This window comes from Sorex fumeus, unplaced genomic scaffold (genome assembly GCF_029834395.1).
Source record: "Sorex fumeus unplaced genomic scaffold, SorFum_2.1 ptg000047l, whole genome shotgun sequence".
Lineage (NCBI taxonomy): Eukaryota > Metazoa > Chordata > Mammalia > Eulipotyphla > Soricidae > Sorex > Sorex fumeus.
Window position 1 is genome coordinate 54,187,253 of NW_026606104.1, and position 21,531 is coordinate 54,208,783.

The following is a 21,531-nucleotide window of genomic DNA, read 5'->3' on the forward strand; positions in this document are numbered from 1 at the left end:
TTAGTTAATTTTCAAAAGTAAGCAAGAGTCTAAGAGGGGAGATATATATACATAAATATATATATATATATATAGAGAGAGAGAGAGAGAGAGAGAGATCCCACCCAGAGTGTCAGAAGTTTGGCTTTCCTAGGCAAGACGAAGTGACAGTCTTTGGGCTTGAAGAGAGTACAGGAAGAAGTCAAGCATTTGTCTTACTTGTGGCCAAACCTGGTTAAGTCCCCAGCATTGCATATGGTCCTCTGAGCACCGGTAATAAAAAAAAGTCCCCAAAATAGTTTCAGTCATATATGTAATACTGAGAACACCAATGATAAGAATGAAAAAAAATAGGGACTAGAGAGATGATACATACAGTAGGGTGTGCACCTTACATAGAGCCCATACAAGTTCAATTCCTGGCACCCTATATGGTCCCCTGAGGTACTTCAGATATGACCCAAAAACCAAAAAAAAAAGTAAAGGAAAAAGTGGTAGATAATCTAAATATTCAAAGGAATGTATTTATTTTGGTTTTGGGGCCACAGCTGGCAGTGCTCAGGGCTTACTGGCAAATGCCCTGCTTGCTGTATTATCTCTCCAACCCCTAATGTAGCACGTTTTTAAACAGGCTAAAATTATATTTATACATATATAACAAGATTTTACATGCACTCATATATGTGTGAATATATGAAGTTTATTAGAATTTTATTGTACTTTTGTAACTGCATTCAAGATATATAAGTTTTACTTTAGCTAAAATTAAATGGGAACTATTTTTAACTTAGCTTTTTTTTAATAGTGCCACAGAGGTCATTTCCTGTCGTTTATTAGGAACATATTTCAGGGACTGGGACAGTGACTGACAAGAGTAAAGGATATATTTCCTCATTTCCTTTCTACAGATTCCCGATGGGAAAGGGCCACTGAGGTGACGATGGCTCGGCAAAAGCAGCTAGAGGAATCTGCGAGTCATCTGGCCTGTTTCCAGACTGCAGAATCCCAGCTCCGGCCCTGGCTGGTAGAGAAGGAACTAATGATGGGTGTGCTGGGGCCCTTGTCTATTGACCCCAACATGCTGAATGCACAAAAACAGCAAGTCCAGGTGAGCTATATAGTGATTTCGGGGATTTTGTCTGCAAAGCACATGCTGCAACCCTTTGAGTCATCTCCTTCACCCGTCTTCTCCGTTCCAAATACTGCTACATTTAGGAGGCTCGATCTCAGTCCTGTACAGTTGCAACAGCCTCCCCACTGAGTTATCAAATTCCTTAAATCCTTTATCTGAATGTATGAAAATACTTCAGTGACTCTTGGCTGCCTGTTGAACACAGTCCAAATACCTACTAGATACAGTATGTAAGAGTCTAGTTTTAGTTGAGCTTGCTAGCCTTTCCAGTTCTTTTCCCATATACTGGAAATCTACCCACACGATCATTCGTTTTTTTCTCGAAAGGTCACACATATCTCTGTGTCTTCAACTAGATCCCTCCCCATAAATGCCACTTATTCTTTGCTCACTTAGAGAACTATATATTCTTTTTTTTTCCTCATTAGTGAATCACTGTGGGGTACAGTTACGAACTTATGAACTTTCGTGTTTGCATTACAGTCATACACTGATCTTTTTGTAGTAGAGTGTGAGATTGGGGAGAGTGATCCCTCCCATTTTCTTTTTCCCAAGAATTGCCTTACTATTCGTGGGGCTTATTGAAGAACTATATATTCTAATTTGTGAAGTTTTTCCAGATTTCCTTCTTGAACTGTTATCATCCCCCAGAATTAGTTGCCCTTACTCCTTGCTTTCACAGCAAATGATTTTTACATTCACATCATTGTTGGATCACTTTTTCTTTTGTTATATTTTATTAATGTTCATTGTTTATATATGTTACTTTTTTTAATTTTATGAAAAAGGAAACATTTAATAGTTGTGTCACAATATCATTAACATTTAAATAATAAAGTTGCAATGAGCCATACATTTATATATATGTTACTTCTTGAGGTAATGTCTTGCTTATTTTTCTACAATGTAAGTACTTTGCTTAAATTTGTTTATTTAATTCTTACAGTAGCCAAGGTAAGTACTTTCTTTTTTATTTGTTTTTTAAGATAAGTACTTTCCTGTGCTCATTTTACTTACGAGGATGCTGAGATTTGGAGAATTTTTCAAATGTTACCAAAGAGGCCAAGCAATAGTACAGTGGGTAGGGCACTTGCCTTGCATACAGTTAACCTGGGTTCAATCCTAGACATCCGATATGGTCACCCAAGCACCACCAGCAGTAATTTCTAAGTGCAGAGTCAGGAGTTTGCCCTGAACATTGCAGGGTGTGACCTGAATAAAAGGGGGTGGGACCAGAGAGTAGTACAGTGAGTAAGGAGCTTGCACTAAATGTTTGACTGACCCGAGTTCAATCCCCGGCATCCCATACAGTCCCCCAAGACTACCAAGAGCAATTCCTGAGTGCAGAACCAGGTGTAATCCCTGGGCATTGCTGAGGGTGGCCCCAGAATAACAACAAAAAATTTACCTAAGGTTGAGACTAAAGCAGTATTACAGCAGGTAGAGCATTTGTCTTACACCTGACCTAGCCAGATTTAATCCCTGGCACCCCATGTTGTTCCCCCATACCTATCAGAACTGATCCCTGAGTGCAGGGCCAGGAGTAAGTCCTGAACACAGTTGGGTGGGGCACAAAAACACAAAACAAATTATAAAATTTACCTAAAGTTAAATAGCTAGTTTGCCTTGCATGTAGCCAACCCGGCCAACCCAGGTTCAATTCCTCCACTCCTCTCAGAGAGCCTGGCAAGCTACCGAGAGTATCTCGCCCGCACGTCAGTGACTGGAAAGCTACCCGTGACTGATTCGATACGCCAAACACAGTGACATCAAGTCTCACAATGGAGACATTACTGGGCCCACTCGAGCAAAACGATGAACAATGGGAGGACAGTGCTACAGTGCTAAATAGCTAGTGAGGGGCTGGAGCAATAGCACAGCGGGGAGGGCATTTGCCTTGCACACAGCTGACCCAGTTTCGATTCCCAGCATCCCAGATGGTCTCCTGGGCACCTCCAGGAGTAATTCCTGAATGCAGAGCCAGGAGTAACCCCTGTACATTGCCGGGTGTGACCCAAAAAACAGATGAATAGCTAGTGAGTGATAGAGCCAGAATTTGAACTGAAGCAATTTAACTTCACAGCCTATAATCATAACCTCTTTGATGAGTAAAGCAGCAGATAGAAAATAATGAGGAGACAATATTTTATTTAAGGAAGTTTATGATCTAATTGTGCTGCCTTATATAGAATACATACATACATACATATATATACATATATATATTTGGGATACTGAGAGACTAAGAAAAAGTGGTATGGAGAGTAGGATGACTATCCCTGAGACCTAGGAACCCAAACTCACATTAAGAGTTAGATAGTACGGTGGGTAAGGTACTTTCCTTGCATGTGGCTGACCCAATTTCAATCCCAGGCACCTTATGTTGTCCCCCAAGCCCTGTCAGGAATAATCCTTGAGTGCAGAGTTCAGAGTAAGTCCCAAGCACCTCCAGCTGTGGTTCCAAAACAAACAACCAAAAACAAACAAAAAGAGAGTTGGATTATGCCTGGCAAAGTTAATGACCATCCATAGAGAAACAAACATTGTTACCCAAGCAGAGCCTATGTAACTAATGTTGAAACAGAGAAAAATAAGTAAATGGAATAAAATAGACACTGTCAGTATCCTTCCAAAGTGACTTTTTATTAAGCAGTTGTTACAAGTGATAAAACACTTTCCAGTAGCCTGGTCCTTGGAGTATTCTAGTTTATTTTCTAAAGGCACTTCTTGGCATAATCCAAAATCAGTTTTTGTTTTTATACTGTTTTTAAATCTGTCGTTTTCACTCAAAACATCTCGATGGCATTTCTTTTACAGTTTATGCTGAAGGAATTTGAAACACGCAGGCAACAGCATGAACAGCTTAATGAGGCAGCTCAGGGCATCCTAATAGGCCCTGGAGAGGTGTCTCCGTCCACTAGCCAAGTACAGAACGAACTTGAAAGCATCAATCAAAAGTGGATTGAGCTAACAGACAAACTCAATTCCCGTTCAAACCAAATTGACCAAGCTATTGTCAAAAGCACCCAGTATCAGGAATTGCTCCAGGACTTATCAGAGAAGGTGAAAGCAGTTGGGCAGCGACTTGGAGGCCAGTCAGCCATCAGCACCCAACCTGAGGCCATAAAACAGCAATTGGAAGAAACAAGTGAGATCCGATCTGATGTGGAGCAATTACAACATGAGATCAAGGAGGCACAGACACTCTGTGATGAGCTCTCAGAGCTTATTGGTGAGCAGTACCTCAAGGACGAGCTGAAGAAGCGTTTGGAGACAGTTGCCCTGCCTCTTCAAGGTTTAGAAGACCTTGCGGGTAAGTTAGAGTGAGGAGCCATTGCTGCCATTATTAGTTGCAAAAACAAATTCAAAAGGAGTGGATTAGCGGTGGTTCCGGGAATCTAGAGTGACTCTAAGTAGTTCTTAAATTCAGCACAGCGTTACCCTACCTCTTGTGCAGCTACAGTGAGAACTAGCATCATTACACCTTGAACCAGCAATGTGTGTGGCTTTACGTTGACCTAAAGATAAAAGCGTTAATATAAAGTTAGCCAGTGGATAGTGATTCATGTTCATAGGTGTACTTGTAGGTGGAGTTACATTTTTATTGATACTTAATTTCTTTATATCACACATATAGACATACACCATATATGAAAAATAAAAATATGTTCTAGACGCCCATGAAAATTTTCTTTCTAATTGATTTACTCTTCAGGCCAAAGAGATAGTAGCCCAAGTGGATAAGGTGCTTGCATTGCATGCATCATCTGACCTGGGATCGATCCCTGCCACCACTTAGTTCCCTGAACAGTGCCAGGAGTGATTCCTGAGCACAGAGACGGCAGTAAGCACTGAGCACCACTAGGTGTAGCAAAAAAGCCAAACATAATTTTTTTTTAAATATCCTTGTTCAGGGCCAGAGAAATATTATAGGTGTTTAGGCACTTTGCCTTGCATCTCATCAACCCTATTTGAATCCCTGGAACCACACATCATTTCCTTGCCCCAACACCCAGAGGGTCACTCCTCAGTTCAGAACCAGAAGAAATCTGGTGAGCACCACAAGCCTTGACTGTCCCCCTGCCCCTCCCAAAATAGGCCCCAACCTGATGGATTAAAATATATTTCAATTTTCTCATTTCAGCTGATCGCATGAACAGACTTCAGGGAGCACTTGCCAACACCCAGCAGTTCCAACAAATGTTTGATGAGATGAGAACCTGGTTGGATGACAAACAGAGCCAGCAACTGAAAAGCTGCCCAATTTCTGCAAAACTGGAACGACTACAGTCTCAGCTACAAGAGAATGAAGAGTTTCAGAAGAGCCTAAACCAACACAGTGGTTCCTATGAGGTCATTGTTGCTGAAGGAGAATCTTTACTTCTTTCTGTACCTCCTGGAGAAGAGAAAACTACTTTACAAAACCAGTTGGTTGAGCTCAAAAATCACTGGGAGGAACTCAGCAAAAAAACTGCAGATAGACAATCCAGGCTCAAGGACTGCATGCAGAAAGCTCAGAAATATCAGTGGCATGTGGATGACCTTGTGCCATGGATAGAAGATTGTAAGGCCAAAATGTCCGATTTGCGTGTCACTCTGGATCCAGTGCAGCTAGAATCCAGTCTTCTAAGATCAAAGGCTATGCTAAGTGAGGTAGAAAAGCGTCGCTCCCTGCTGGAGTTACTAAATAGTGCTGCTGACATTCTGATTAATTCTTCAGAAACAGATGAAGATGATATCCGGGATGAGAAGGCTGGGATTAACCAGAACATGGATTCCATTACAGAAGAGCTTCAGGCCAGAATGGGATCACTTGAAGAAATGACTCAGAGGCTCAAGGAGTTTCAGGAAAGCTTTAAGAACATTGAAAAGAAGGTTGAAGGGGCCAAGCACCAACTTGAGATCTTTGATGCTCTGGGCTCTCAAGCCTGTAGCAATAAGAATCTAGAGAAGCTAAGAGCTCAACAGGAAGTGCTGCAGGCTCTGGAACCTCAGGTAGATTATCTGAGGAACTTCACTCAAGGCCTCATCGAAGATGCCCCAGATGGATCTGATGCCACCCAACTTTTGCATCAAGCCCAGGTGACCCAGCAAGAGTTCCTAGAAGTACAGCAAAGAGTTAACAGTGGTTGTACTACAATGGAGAATAAGCTGGAGGGGATTGGCCAGTTCCATTGCCGAGTCCGAGAGATGTTCTCTCAGTTGGCTGACCTGGACGATGAGTTAGATGGTATGGGTGCTATTGGCAGAGACACTGACAGCCTTCAGTCCCAAATTGACGATATACGGTTGTTCCTTAACAAAATCCAAGTGCTCAAGGCAGACATAGAGGCGTCTGAAGCAGAGTGCCGACAGATGCTAGAGGAGGAGGGGACTCTGGACTTGTTAGGTCTGAAGAGGGAACTTGAAGCCCTCAACAAACAATGTGGCAAACTGATGGAGAGAGGTAAAGCACGCCAGGAGCAGCTGGAGCTGACCCTGGGTCGTGTAGAGGACTTCTATAGGAAATTGAAGGTGCTCAGTGACATGACCACAGCAGCAGAGGAAGGAGAGGCCCTCCAATGGGTAGTGGGAACTGAAGTGGATATCATCAACCAACAATTAGCAGATTTTAAGGTAAGTCTCCCCTTGTTACTTTTTTTTCTAATATGTATGGTTCTTGTAACTTGAAAATCGAGTACGTATACCTCTGTCTGTGGTTTCATCATTCTCGTCATTTCGTCATCATTGAAGCGCACTATAAACTAGTCTCTTGTACTTCTGAGACTAGTTATTTTAACATATTTGTACTGTGATTTATTTTAGTGTTTATAACCAATAAGCATGGGCTTATCTTTCGGAAGTCCTGATATTTCCCCCCCATACATTTCAGGGAAAAATGGTCATGGACTAAGGTGCGAAATGCAAAATTCTTATGAACTAGTAAGATAAAATGTGACACTTCAGAAAAAACAATCCACGTCAAGACCAATATCCAGACTCTAGGGAGTTTTTTGTGTTGTGAGAATTTTAAGAAGCACCCTCTTTATTGCAGAAATATTTTGATTCTTTGCCTGAGTTAGAATGTCTGTTTCTGAGATTGTGTGAGCCTAAATCAAAACAACAGGAGAAGATTAGAGGCAGTGATTCTGAAGTGGGGACCTGCTGAGACAGACGCTCAAAACTTGGGGACTGTTGGGTCTTGACTTTCATTGCCCAAGTCTTCTGCCCCAAGAGTTTCCTTTGTTGTGAATTCCTGGAAGGGCCTTTCTTTCCTAATGGAGGTTTCTCTGTTGCTGACTCCTTCTGGGTGCATGAAGTAGATTTGGAAAGGGTACTTCTAGCACTTTGTTTCCATACCAAATGTTAATTATTCCCACTTACTCAGTTAACACTCCTGCCACTAGAGTTCATTTGTTTTCTCAGAGCCTCTGCCTGTCAGAGTTCTGTCTTTTCAAGACACAAATGGTCAAGTCAGTGCTACATGGTCCCAAGATAAGACCCAGTGCAGAAAGGTGGCTATTAAGGAAGGCCCCCTGTAGCTGAGAGGATGTTCAGCACTAAAGTGGAACATTGGCTGACAGCCCCCTTATTACCGTGTTTGGAGGTCATTCAGCTTAGAAGAATATAAATCATCTGGGTCCGAAGACATCCAAATAAGGAAAGAGAAAATTCAGACCCAGAAATCCACTTTTTTCTGTTTCAGTGACAGGGGTGTCCTTCCCTCTTCACTTTATGTGTTTCTCTTTCCTCTTCTATTGTAAGTTTCTCAAAGCAGGATTCTTCTTCAGACAGGCTACACTTACTTGAAGCTGGGTACCTAGAATTAGTTGTCCAACCAATTAAGTGAATATCTTAGAAAGCTAACGTGTGCTGGATTCCAAAATAGTTTTCATCAGATTAGATTCTGGGTGGTTTTTTGTTTGTTTGTTTTTAATTTTTACTTAATCATCTTGGATTGCAAAATTACAAAGATGTTTATGATTGAGTTTCATGAATACAATGTTTCCACATCACTCCCTTCATTAGTGTCCACTACCTTCCACCAAGTGTTTCCAGTTTCCCTCCTGCCCCACCCCCAATCTGCTCTGCCATGCCATAACTTTCCTAACTTATCCCATTGCTACTCCCACCCCACTGGAACTCGTCTTACTACTGAAGACCAGTTCTCCTGCTTTTCATTCCATTGCCTTTGGGCATTTGATATTTCCCTCTGAAGTTTCTTCATATCTCATATTTGAGAGAGATCATTTCTGAGTCTGTTCCTCTCCCTCTACCTGATTTACTCAACGTGACACTCTCACAGATTCAACCACATAGCATAATCCAACCAAATTGTGCTAATTCCATCTTTTGTATGACTGAGTAGTGTTCAATTGTGTGTATATACACCATCATTTCTCTGTCCTGTTCTTGGGCACTTGGGTTGTTTCCAGATTTTCGCTATTGTGAGTAGTGCCACAGTGAACATAGAAATGCAAATGTCTTTTCTGCTTTGTGTTTTTGGGTGCTTGGGAGTATATTTCTAGGAGTGGAATTGCTGTGTCGTATGAAAACTCAATTCCTAGTTTTTTGATAAAGTCCATATTGTCTTCCAAAAAGGCTAGACCAGTCAATATTTTTTTTAATGTATTGAATCACTGTGAAATAGTTACAAGCTTTCATATTTAGGTTACAATCACACAATGATCAAATACCCATCCCTCTACCGGTGCACATTCCGCACCACCAATATCCCCGGTATACCCCCTTTTCCCACCCTTCCCCTGCTGCCATGGTAGATATGATTCCCCATAATCTCTCTCTGCTTTTGGGCTTTATGGTTTGTAGTACAGACACTGAGAAGTTATCATGTTTGGTCCTTTATCCACTTTCTGCACACATCTCCCATCCCGACCGATTCCTCCAGCCACCTTTTTCTCAGTGATCCCTTCTTTATTCCAGCTGCCTTCTCCCCTTTGCTCATGAGGCAGGGTTCCAGCTATGGAGCAGTCCATCTGTCCCGTATATCTATTATCCTTAGGTGTCAGCCTCATGTTATGTTGTTTTATACTCCACAAATGAGTGCAGTCTTTCTATGTCTGTCCCTCTCTTTCTGACATTTCATTTAGCATGATACTCTCAGTCAGTATTCTTACCAGCAGTAAATGAGGGTCCCTTTTCCCCCACATCCTCACCAACAGTAGTTGATGATGTTCTTTTTAACAGATGCCTGCATCTCTGGTGTGAGGTGATATCTCTTTATTGTTTTGATTTGCATTTCCTAAGATTCTGGCTTTATAAAGGAATTACTTTGTATTTGCCTAATTTCAATCTTTTATTGATCATAGGTTTCTCTCCATCTTTTTTGGGGGGGAGGTGGTTTGGTTTGGCTTGGGGACCACACTGAGTGGTACTCAGGGCTCACTCCTTACTCTGTGCTAAGGGTTCAGTCTTGCCAGTACTCAGGGACTATATGGGGTGCTGGGAATCTAACCTATTTCATCTGCATGCAGCCAGGTTCCCTACTTGCTTTACTATTGCTTCAGCCCCAACCATAGGTTTTTCTTTAAGTGTAGATTCACATTAATAAAACTATTATCTTTTCCCGACTATGGTGATCATCCAGGATATAGATGTTTGGGTCTGCCTTGTATTAAACATTCCTAAGTCAAAGGACTAGAGAGATAGCTATCTCAACAGACTGAACACATTTTGTATGTGGGAGGCTTGAATTCAGTCCTGGTACCACATGGTCGTTGAGTACTGCCAAGAGCAACCCCCAAGTATAGAGCTGGGATTAGCCTCTTAGCACTACTGGGTGGGACCCATAAGAGAAAAAAAGAAAACATACATAAGTGTTCCTAAATCAATGCATTTTGAGTTCTGAATTGAAGTTCTTGTTTAGGCAGTTTGCATTGTTGCACTGATTGAATTGTTCGTATGTGTATGTTAGAAGGGTGGGAGGAAGATAGAATTTGTGAGTTTTACCCCATTGCTGGGCTGGAGCAATAGCACAGCGGAAGGGCATTTGCCTTATAAGCGGCCAACATGGCCAACCCAAGTTCGATTCCTTCGCCCCTCTGGAAGAGCCTGGCAAGCTACCGAGAGTATCTCCCCCGCACAGCAGAGCCTGGCAAGCTACCCCTGAGCCTGGCAAGCTACCCCTGACGCATTCAATATGCCAAACACAGTAACAACAAGTCTCACGATGGAGACGTTACTGGGCCCACTCGAGCAAATCGATGAACAACGGGAGGACCGTGACCCGTGACCCCATTGCTGTGGTGTCTGGCTGGCTTTTTAATTTTGTGGCGTGTTTGTTTGTGGTATGGGGCTTGAACTCAGGGCCCAACACATGCAAGGTATGAGCTCTGCCACTGCAGTGCCTCTGTGGCCACAGATATCTCTTTTTCCTTTTTAGTGAAGTAAAATAGTTTTATTTAAATTCACTTATGAGAAATATGAAGGGAGAGAAAAAGAGAGAGACATGTTCAATAGAAAATACAGGCTACTCCAGGGGGTAAAAAGCCATAGATATTATTTCTTACTGATGGCCCTGGGTCTGCCCTGAAACATCTAATAACCATTCCTTCTAATCTCCAGTGAGCAAGGAAGTAAAGTAAACAAGCCTATTAAAATTGGGTTAAGTGCAAGCTACAATAGAAAAAGAACTTAAATCACTGCCTTTTCATTCAATTTCTGATTTCCAGTGATATTGTAATTTTTATAAAAGGTAAAGATAAAGGCCCTCCCGTTGATCGTCGATTTGCTCAAGCGGGCCCAATAACGTCTCCTTTGGAGACTTTGTTGTTACTGTGTTTGGCATATCGAATACTCTCGGTAGCTTGCCGGGCTCTCCGAGAGGGGCGGAGGAATCGAACTTGGGTCGGCCATGTTGGCCGCTTGTAAGGCGAAGAATAAGCCTTTACCACCGAGTCCTCTCCATGCCCAGGCTGGACCCAGACTCGGAGCAGCAGGCATTTGCAGAGTGTGCCCCTGCATGGGGACCGGTGTCCACCAGGCAGAGTAGGAACAGAGGACAAAGGGTGCTGAATGCCTGGCTGTGAACTAGCATTAAGCCAGTAGGTTGTAACTATAAACAAGCAATATATCTCTTCGAGGTGGAGATGAAAATCAGAAGTTCAGTTCCCCAGGGTCACCTTCTAAAGGCAGATTCCAGAGAGAGTTTTTATTTGTTTAGAAGGAAGTAAGACACCCTCAGTTGCTTTAAGGGCTTAGCCTTGTTCTGTGCTCAGGGATCACTCCTGGCAGTGTTGCTATGGTCATGTGTGTTTGTTACCTAGCTATGGTCATGTGTGTTTGTTACCTAGCATCATGCAAGGCAAGTGCCTTACCCACTGTGTTATCTCTCTAGCCCTAAAGAAGTTTTTGCCTCCTCCCAGCAAAGGCCTTTCGGTTAGGAGGGGAGGACCGACCGTACTCCTGGCTTAGTTCGTGCTGAGCTCATAGGAAGTGGAAACAATGAGAAAGGAAAAAGTCAGGGTGTCAGTTCTACAGATCCCTAGAGGCTAGGAAAAGGGAAGGTCTGTTTTGGACCTATGCTGAGGGCTGAGTCATTTTCATACATTAAGTGTTGAATTCCCTGGGTTAATGTGCCAAATAGGCCAGCAGTAAATTCATCTTCCTTCATAGCAGCAGAGACCAGGGTCATAAAGTAAAAAAAAAACCTTAGTTCTAGGTTGTCAGCTTTTATTTTTAAATAGAACCACATTATCAGCTTAGTGTTTTCTTTTTCTTTTTTTTTCTTTTTTTCTTTTTTTCTTTTTTTTTTTTTAGCTTAGCGTTTTCTTAAGAGCACAGGATTACAGGAACCAGGGCTGGAGCACATGCTTTACATACAGAACTCATAGATTGATTCTTCACAACTGAATGTGGGGATGGGGGGGGGGGGGCGGGGGGAGAGAGAGAGAGAGAGAGAGAGAGAGAGAGAGAGAGAGAGCGCACGCAGGATATGAATCTGTGAGATAGAAATGTGTACTCAGCTTTAACCTTGCAAACTCCATTAGACTGAGGGGGTGGAGGTGTTAGAATAGATAGATGAGTCAAGCTTGTGGCCAGGCTTACTTGGGATTGCTGGTAAATGCTCCATGTGGCAGTTAGCCTGTGGGAAAAATCATCCCCCACCATCCCCCAGTAAATTTACATGATAGTTATTTTTCCTTGGAAAGGCTTTGGAGTAACTGGCGAAATCTTCTCAGCCAGTAAGAACCAAGCAAATGTAAAAGAGGGTCCTCTTCTACACGAAAGAGCCAAAGGCCCCTACCCTTGCTGAGTTAGTCTTTACTGTTGGAAGTAGAAGAGACCATTCCAGAAATCACAAATGAAACTATCAAACTTGTTTTTCAGAAAACTGGAAGGAAAAAACTTTGGCTGGTCTCTTTAGGAAATTCCGTTTTCCTGACAAGAACAAGAGTTTCTGATTATTGAGGAAAAGGAATTGTACATTCATACATAACAGGAGACTAACAAGAAACTTAAGCCAAATTTCCCCCGAGTGACATTTTTGGGAAGCATAGAAAAAGATGAAAAGATGCTCAATTTTGAAAAGAAGTCAGACTGAGGTCTGATGACAAGAACCTTTTCCTTCTTTTTAGAACTCTCTCTGTAGTGTAGTTAAGACTTGAGACCACACCAAGTCTGCGGGCATACCCAGAACACCTGCCTGCCTCAGAATCAGAAAGCAGTGTGGTTAGACTTGAGTGGTGAACAGGATCAAGAAGTGAACCTTCCCGGGGATGTACTTCACCAGCAAAGCTCTTACATGTATGAGGTTTGATTCCCTAGTACCACCTAATAGATAAAAGGGGTAGTTCTTAGGGGCCAGAGCAATAGTACAGTAGGTAGGGTGTTGGCCTTGCATGTGGCCAAAACAGGTTTGATCCCCAGCACCCCATATGCTCCTTCTCCCCCGCCCCGAGCACCACCAGGAGTAATTCCTGAGTGCAGACCTAGGAGTTAGTCCTGAGCATCACCAGGTATGACCCAGAAAGGGGGGGGGGGGGGGGAGGTAGTTCTCAAATTACATGGTTTTGAGACTGGAGAGATAGATAGTATAGGTACTTGCTTTGCATACAGCTAACCCTTGGTTTGATGCCAGGCACCTCATATGGCCCCTTGAGCACTTCGAGGAGTGATGCACAGAGCACAGAGCTAAGAGTAAACCCTGAGGGCTGGAGAGATAGTATAATAAGTAAGGCTCTTGCCTTGTATGCAACCAAACCAGGTTTAATCTTCAGTACCCCATATGGTCCCCTGAGCACCACCAGGATTGATTCATGAGTTCACAGCCAGGAGTAACCCCTGAGTATTGCTGGGTATGGGCGCCCTTCAACCCCACCCTCATACCCCAAAAGAAGTGAGCCCTGAGCACCATGGTTATGGCCTCCACCCTCTTCCAAGAAAAAGTACACTTCATGAACCCAATTTTTGTTTGTTTTGTTTTTGTTTGGGGGCCACACCCAGCAATGCTCAGGGGATACTCCTGTCTCTGTATTTAGGAATCACTCCTGGCACTGCTTGGGAGATTATATGGGATGCTGGGGATTGAACTAAGGTCAGCTGCATGCAAGGCAAGTACCCAACCCCTTATACTATCTCTCTGGCCCCCTCATATACCCAATTTTCACCTGCATTTATGTTTTTTTCTGTATTCAGACCAGTCTTCAGGCCTGGCACTCTACCACTCAATGATAAGACAAGTGCAAAAATGGAAAACTTGTAAAGATCTGTAGGTTTCTCCTAAAGGTTCATGGGAAAAAGACAGGCCAGTGTTCTTTTCCTTTCTCTTCTTTGAGGCTGAGCTGGAGAGACAGGAGAGTGTCAGCAGGCTTCCTCTAACTGTTTTCATCCCTGATTCAGGTTGAGCAGGGCCCAGACTCAGGAACTTGTAGCTTCTGTCTGAAAACTGCAATATTTTAAATATTTTACCTTGAAGCAAGAACATAAATGCATAAATGCTTGCCAATTCCTTTCTTGGATTTTCTCTCTCTCTCTCTGTCCCTCTCTCTCTCTTTCTCTCCCTCTTTCCTTTTCCCTCTCTCCCTCTCTCCCTCTCCCTCTCCCTCCCCCTCCTTCCCTCACTCCCTCCTTATGCAAAGCAAGTGCTCTTAGGCCAGAGTATAGTATAGCAGGTAGAGCCTTGCAGGCAGGTAACCCAGGCTTGATCCCCAGTACCATACATAGGGTCCACTGAGTCCCACCTGGACTGATGCTTGAGCACAAAGAAGTAAGGCCTGAGCTTGACCAGATGTGGTGTGTTGTCCCCCTGCCTCTCCCCGCAACAGAGAAAAAAAAAAAGAAAGAGCAAATGCTCAATCTCTGAGCCATTTCTCTGGCCCTGGACAGCAGGCTAAGCTTCTCTGTGAACACATGTGAAAACTCTCAGAAGACAGGGCCTGACATAAAAGAATGCCAGTTTGCACAGATATAGTTATTCCTGGGACTGGAAAGATAGTACAGCAGGTAGGTGCATGCCTTACACACAGTCAACCCAGGTTCTAGCCCCTGAACCTCATGTGGTCCCCTAAGTCCCAGGAGTGATTCCCTAAGCTGAGAGACAAGAGTAAACCCTGAGCACCGCCCTAAAACAAACAAAAACCATCTTTCTTCATTAGAGAATAAAGTAAATAAAAAATAAAAAGTAGCTACTATCTACTTGGCTTCAGCAAGAAAGGAAATCACACCCTTTGGTTTGACCTCTCTGTCACCTAGAGGTTCCTGTATCTCCAACTTTAGACAGTGGCACAGCCTCACCTTGTACAGAACCTTGGCAGTCTTTTTTGCTTGTGTTTTCCTTAAACAAGTCTATGCCAGTAAGAACTACTAGGGTCCAAGGAGTAAAAAGAAAGTCCTAAACAGGGCTCTTCAACCTCAGGACTCAACATCCAAATGTACCGTTGTGGCATCGGGCCTCTCTACTCTTTAGGTGCTGATAGCCAATAACCCTTCCCCAGAATGATAACTAAAAATGTCTTCAAACAATATATTCCTCATTGATTCTGGAAGACCCAGTCTCACTTGGTTGAGAATCAATTGCATAGAAAAAAAATTTATCACCTACAGGTAGGGAATTTAGGATTCAGCTGAAAAAGGTGCTCATTGACTGCCTAAATATTTATGTAGCAAGCCACTGACAATCTGACTTTGACTGCAATAGCAACAACTGTCCCAGTCAGCCTTTCTTCAGGACAGGTCCTGGATACTTTATTTTGCTGGTGCTAATCCGTGCCTAGTTTAAAAGCTTCTGGTCACTTTCCCTGGCATCTGCAGCTTATTCTGTGCATAGTTATTGATGCAGGTGTTTGGTGAATGATACATTTCTAAAAAGAGGAACTTCCTTTGTGGAAGTATTCCAGGGAGCTTCCTTGCACTGTGCCTTTAAAGGAAAACCACAGGCTGTCAGTTGTTCTCAACCAGGAGACACAGTTTGGCTGCTGGTTTTTATAACATTATGTGATACCCCTCTCTCTTTTCTACTCCACCCCACCCCCCAAAAAATTCCAAAGCTCTGTGATAATCTTATGAAGGCATCTTTTATGCTTTTGTTTCATGTGAAACTTTTATCAACCCTATTTTAAATCATCATCATTAGTGTTTTAAATACCAGTGTCACAGGACTGGAGAGATAGCTTAAAGGACTGGAGCATATGGTTGCATGAAGGAGCCCTGTGTTCCATCCCTTCACCACATGTCTCACCCACACCCACCCCCACCACACACAGCATCACAATCAGATGAGAGAAAAGCAAATGGAAGGTTGGCAAGAAAGTATTGATGGGTTACACATAAACACACACACACGCGCGCGCGCGCACACCTGGAAATTTTGATTGCAAGGGGAAGATTTTATTTTAAAAAAAAACTTTCAGGTTTGTCCAGAAGAATCAGTTTTAAGGGAATTGATTCATTTGTGCAAAGATATGGACAGCTGACATTTTATTTATTTTATTTTAGGCACTCTGGTTTACAAAGCTGTTACTGGTAAGGTTCCATACATAAAATATTCCATCTCCACATCCTCCTCCGGAGTGTCCACTTCACCAAGGGGAATATTCTTTTTTTTTAGTTTTATTTTTCCCTTACTCTTTATATAAATAGTAGTTTACAAAGTTGCTCATGATGATTTCAGATATTCAGTATTCCGGCACCAATCCTTCCACCATTGTACTTTCCCATCACCATTATTTCCAGTTTACAAGGGCAAGATTTTAAAGCAACAAATAAATATATATTCAACCAAAAGGATTAAACAGTTTGAACTTACTGAAATTCTTCACTTATGATCTCAGCAGGTAGCATTTGCAACTAAGTTTATCATGGGTTTTTGTACAAGGAAGAAGAAAGTTCTTAGAAAAACTAGAATCTGTCCTATGTAGAACTTGTGTCATTAGTATCTAATTAATAAAAGAAGAAAGTTCTCAGAAAAACTGGAATCTGTCCTATGTAGAACTTGTGTCATTAGTATCTAATTAATGAGCACAGTTGAGATATGCAGAGCCTTGCAACACAGGCCTATAGCTAGAAGTAAATGGTAAAGGATCTCGACTTCCGTTATTCTAGAGCTTAAAAGTCCTGGACATTTTTAAGCCAGCTGACTGTCTAGGGTGCTGAAAGAGTGTACAGCGGGTAGGGCACTTGCCTTACATACAGCCAGCCCAGATTCCCTGGCATCCCATAAGATTCCCCAAGCACCTCCAGGATTCATTCCTGATGCAGAGCCAAGAGTAACCCCTGAGCATTGCTAGGTGTGGCCCCAAAAATAAAAAAGTTAGCTGACCAGCACATAGGTTATCAGCCTCTAGAAAGTTCAGTGAGCTGCTTTGAAGGACACTTGATTGTTAGAACTGGCTGGCTCACCAGGAATAAAACGAGCCCCACTGAGAGTCATGTTGGGTCACTGCACCAAAGCGTCACTTCACCAAAGGGCTGTCTCCTGCCAAGTGGATTCTTTCCAAGTTTCAACTATCTCAGTTGGAAAAAACCTAGCTTTGAGGGGAATGTGCTCCTTCCTTACCTTCTTTAATACTTTTCCCCTATCACAATCAAGTTCTTTTCCAATAACAGTCTCTAGTGTTGGTCATAGAAGATAAGTGGGATTCCCCTTCCCTGCGCCTTCACAAGTTATTTTCCTTACACCAGTACTGTGGTTTGAAATGTGGGCCTTCAAAACTTGACCACCCAGGGATGAGAACAGTGGTATGTGATGGTGGCCCATGAGTTCCTTTTTAGGGGTTCAGAGGAAAGGGCTCCATGTTCCTTTCAGTCATCCTGTTGAGTACTTGTTCTATGTTAGTCCTTGTGGTGAATGTTGGGGTCTCAGTCGCTAGTTAAGAAATAGACCCAAAGAGTTGCAGAGGTGGTGTGTGGTAATAAATGCAGTAAGGAAGACCTCAGATCCTAAAACTGCCCTCGTAAAATACTGGAAAGACATTTTAAAAACCCACTAGCAGATAGGAAAATTGGGAATTAAAGATGTTAAAATAACTGCTCAAGCGTGATAGCAATTAATGTTAAAGCCGAGACTGAAAAGATCTGTTCAGCACCCAAATTCATGCTTGACAGTGATTCTCAATGGTGGCGGTGTGTGTGTGGGGGGGGATGTTTTTCCTTGAGGGACATTTAACAATATATAAAGACATTTTTAATTGTCACTCTGGCATCTTGTCGGCATTACAAATATCTTATGTATACGGGACAGCCCCTTACAATGAAGAATAGTTCAAATCACTTCTAGAAGGAGAGTAGGGTTAATCTTCCATTCAGGTTCTGTGACAAGTAAGAGTTAACTAACAAAATACTTTCACTGACTGGGGAATATCATGGTTTTCCTTGTTGTTTTTCTTTCATTTCTTTTTTGTGGGGAAAGGGGCACATCTGACCGTTACTCAGTGTTTACTCCTGGCTCTGTGCTCAGGGATCACTCCTGACAGTGCCAAGGGACCGTATGGGGTGTTAGGGATTGAACCTGGGTAAGCCGAATGCAAGACCAGCACCCTTCCTACTGTACTCAACCTCGTTCTTATTTTTTCAAAAAGCAGTCAGTTTTAATTTAAGACTGATTTATCCAGACATGTTGGATAAAGTCAGGATCTTGGTGGACTAATTTGAGCATTTGGCTAAAGAATTCTCTCCATGCTTGACCAGTCCCCACCCCACCCTACCACAAGACTCCTGCTGTGAAAATCAATCAGCTGAGTATCTCGAGCTGCTTCCTGTAGGGTGTGTTGTGGAATGGCATCAGCCCCTGCACCAGCTGGAAGTACTGATCTTAGTGTGATTTTATCAGACTCTCTCTTTTGAGCTTTGCTGTTTGGAACAAAGGATCCTCTGTTAGGCATGCAGAGAGATAGTGTGATTGGACAGCCAGCATGTACACACACAGTTCCCACGGGGGAAAAAAACAGACATAAATTATATGGTAGCCTTCTGAAACTTCAAGCCTCTAGGGTTGTTTTTCCCAGGGCCAGAGAGATAGTACAGCAGGTAAAGCACTTGCCTTGCCCAGGACCAACCTGCGTTCTATGCCCAGCACCCCATTTGGTCCCCTGAGCACTACCAGGTGTAGCTTCCAAACCAACAACCCCCCTACCCCCCAAAAAAAATCCAATACAGTGTTTTTTTTTTCCCCCTTCATATCTGTCTCTGTATTCACTCTCCTTTTGTGAATGCTTCTTTCCCCATGATCAGTTCAGGAACATTCCAGTCTGATGAATTACATTATGGCATCCTCCAAAGCTAGTCTGTAATGTGTCTTTAGTCTTGTCTTTCCCGAATCTTTCATCCCCACTGTCTTCCCACTCTTATTTTCTATAGAGATTGTCCACTCCATACAGTCCAAACACTCCTCACATATTTTACCTGTTGCATGTCTACCCATCCCTGAAGACTGAGCTTAAATCTGTATTTCCACAAAGCCTTCTTTATCTCCCAGCTCCTGAGCTCCTGTATCATTTCGTATGTGCATTTCATTTCATTAACCTGAACAGAGAAAAACTAAAAAATTTGCCACTTCAGATGCGTTTGAGGATCACCAGATTCTGAGATGTTTTATAGCTATTACCTTTGAGTCATTTGTTATTTACTCAGTTAGTTGGCAGTTCAGAAGAAGTTCAAAGTTCATTCATCTTTATGTAGTAAAAAATATTAAACACCAGTTTGAGTCAGAAATATCCAGCTTTTGATTCCGATTATCATTTATTAGCTGAATGACCTGGGTTAACTCTGTATAGTTACTTATAAAATGTGAACAATGGTAAGTCATACCTTCAGGGTTTGTGGGGGCTTTTTTGGAGTTACACCCAGTGATGCTCAGGGGTTACACCTGGCTCTGCACTCAGGAATTATTCCTGGCAGTGCTCAAGGAACAATATGGGATGCCAGGGATGGAACCAGGGTCAGCTGCATGCAAGGCAAAGCCCTACCCACCCACTGTACTTTTGCTCTGGCCTCACCGTCAGTGTTTTTATGTAAGTTGCTTGAAGTGATGTAGATAAAAACACTTAAGTATATTTTAAGTGCTTGATAAGTAATAGATTTTTTTAAATTTTATTTCTGGTTTTGGGGCCACACCTGACAATGCTGGGGTTAGAAGGCTACTCCCAGCTCAGTGCTTGGGAGCATTCTTGGCAGTGGTTGGAGGAACATTCAGTGTCGGGGTCAAACTCAGGACTCCAGCAGACAGATCATGTGCTTTAGGTCCTTTGACCTACCCTACTCTATTGATTTGTTTGTTTTTTTATTTATCCAGATAAAATATAAAAATATTTTTTAGTAGTACAAAGTCTGCCCTTGTGCCTATGTATGATCATTCTCCACAAAACTTAATCTAGGCCCAGAACCAGGTTTTATATTCACCAGATTTATATCATGTTTTAAAAAGTGGAAATTATGAGGATAAAGTAAACTCACTTTGATGGCAGCGGTAAAACAAGGGGATGACACACAGCCTTCCAGAGCAGTGTTTTGGTGAACATGTGTATAGCTTATTTCTAATTCTCAGTAGCAATACATTTAGGATTTACATCTTGACTACTTCCAACAACCTTAAGTAAGCCTCATATGTACATATGTACTTATATACATACATATACTTCTTATTCATCAGTGTGTTCGTTTTTAAATTGACATAAGAAATAGTTAGCCAGCAGTCTTCCTAAGACTATTTGACCTTGGCTTTATGCTCTCCAAATCAGCGTTATTTTCTTATCATTAACCAAAATTAACCAGAAGCCATTACCAGTCAGTATCTTTCCGGTCACTTGTCAGAATAATTTTAGTGATCCCAGGGTCCTTGGCCTAATTAGCTTTTAACATAGAGTATGTTATCTTCCTCTGTTGTGACTCTATGAATACTAAGTCAGCATCATTGGGAGAAATACCTCTTAATATTAATCAATCCTTAATTAAAATATTGAGATGTGGGAAAAAATACCAACTTAATATCAGAAGAAAGTAGTTTAAAATACATATATAATTCATCTTTCTGCTAAATTGCCAAATCAAGTTGGGTTTTTTGTTTGTTTTGTTTTTACTTTTTGGGTCACACCTGGTGATGCACCGGGGTTACTCCTAGCTCTGCACTCAGGAATTACCCCTGGCGGTGCTCAGGGAACTATATGGGATGCTGGAATCAAACCTGGGTTGGTCGCATGCAAGGCAAACACACTACCTGCTGTGCTATTGCTCCAGCCCTCAAGTTGGTTTTTTATTTTTTACTTCCTTCACAGTCTCAGTAAATACGTGTTTCTAATGCTTGGTTTTGTGTATGTGTGAGTCAAGGGAAGAAAATGATAAGAATTCAAAGACATATCTTGGGTCTCCTCCAGCTTGTAATCACTGCATCGATTCAAGTGAATCATTTATCTCTATCATCTTATAATTCTCTGCCAAAGGAAAAACTTTGATTTTGGTCAAATCTTCAGACTCAAACCTAAATTGTTTGTGTTTCTATGAAAAGAATTGAGTAACAAGGCCAGGAAGATAGTATAGCGGGTAAGGTGGTTTTGCCATGCATGCAGCTGATCCAAGTTCAATCCCTGAAGCTGCATACAATGCCCCGAGCCCTACTAGAAGTAATCCCTGGGCCCAGAGCCAGGAGTAAGCTTTGAGCACAAATAGGTGCGGTCCAAAACTGAAAATAATAACATAAAGAATTTAGTGACAAGGGGCTGGAGTGATAGCACAGCGGGTAGGGCATTTGCTTTGCACACGGCCCACCCGGGTTTGATTCCCAGCATCCCATATGGTCCCCTGAGCATCACTGGGGTAATTCCTGAGTGCAGAGCCAGGAGTAACCCCTGTACATTGCCAGGTATGACCCAAAAAGCCAAAAAGAAAAAAAAAATTTAGTGACAAAATGAAAAGACAGGTTTCTGAAGTCTGCCCTTTGTGTTATTTATTCTCTGTGTGTGTGTTTTATGGGGACGAGGGGCATACCCAGT

At 42.4% G+C, this 21,531-nt stretch overlaps 1 protein-coding gene across 23 annotated transcripts in view; it reads left to right on the plus strand.

Moving 5' to 3' along the window:
* MACF1 (microtubule actin crosslinking factor 1) overlaps positions 1-21,531 on the plus strand; it is a 403,924-nt gene that overhangs the window by 296,621 nt on the left and 85,772 nt on the right. For all 23 annotated transcript variants that reach the window (XM_056123700.1, XM_056123697.1, XM_056123710.1 and 20 more), the window contains 3 exons: positions 888-1,087; positions 3,929-4,424; positions 5,256-6,727. In XM_056123700.1, coding sequence (XP_055979675.1) covers positions 888-1,087; positions 3,929-4,424; positions 5,256-6,727 — 2,168 coding nt within the window. The remainder of the gene's footprint in view (positions 1-887; positions 1,088-3,928; positions 4,425-5,255; positions 6,728-21,531) is intronic.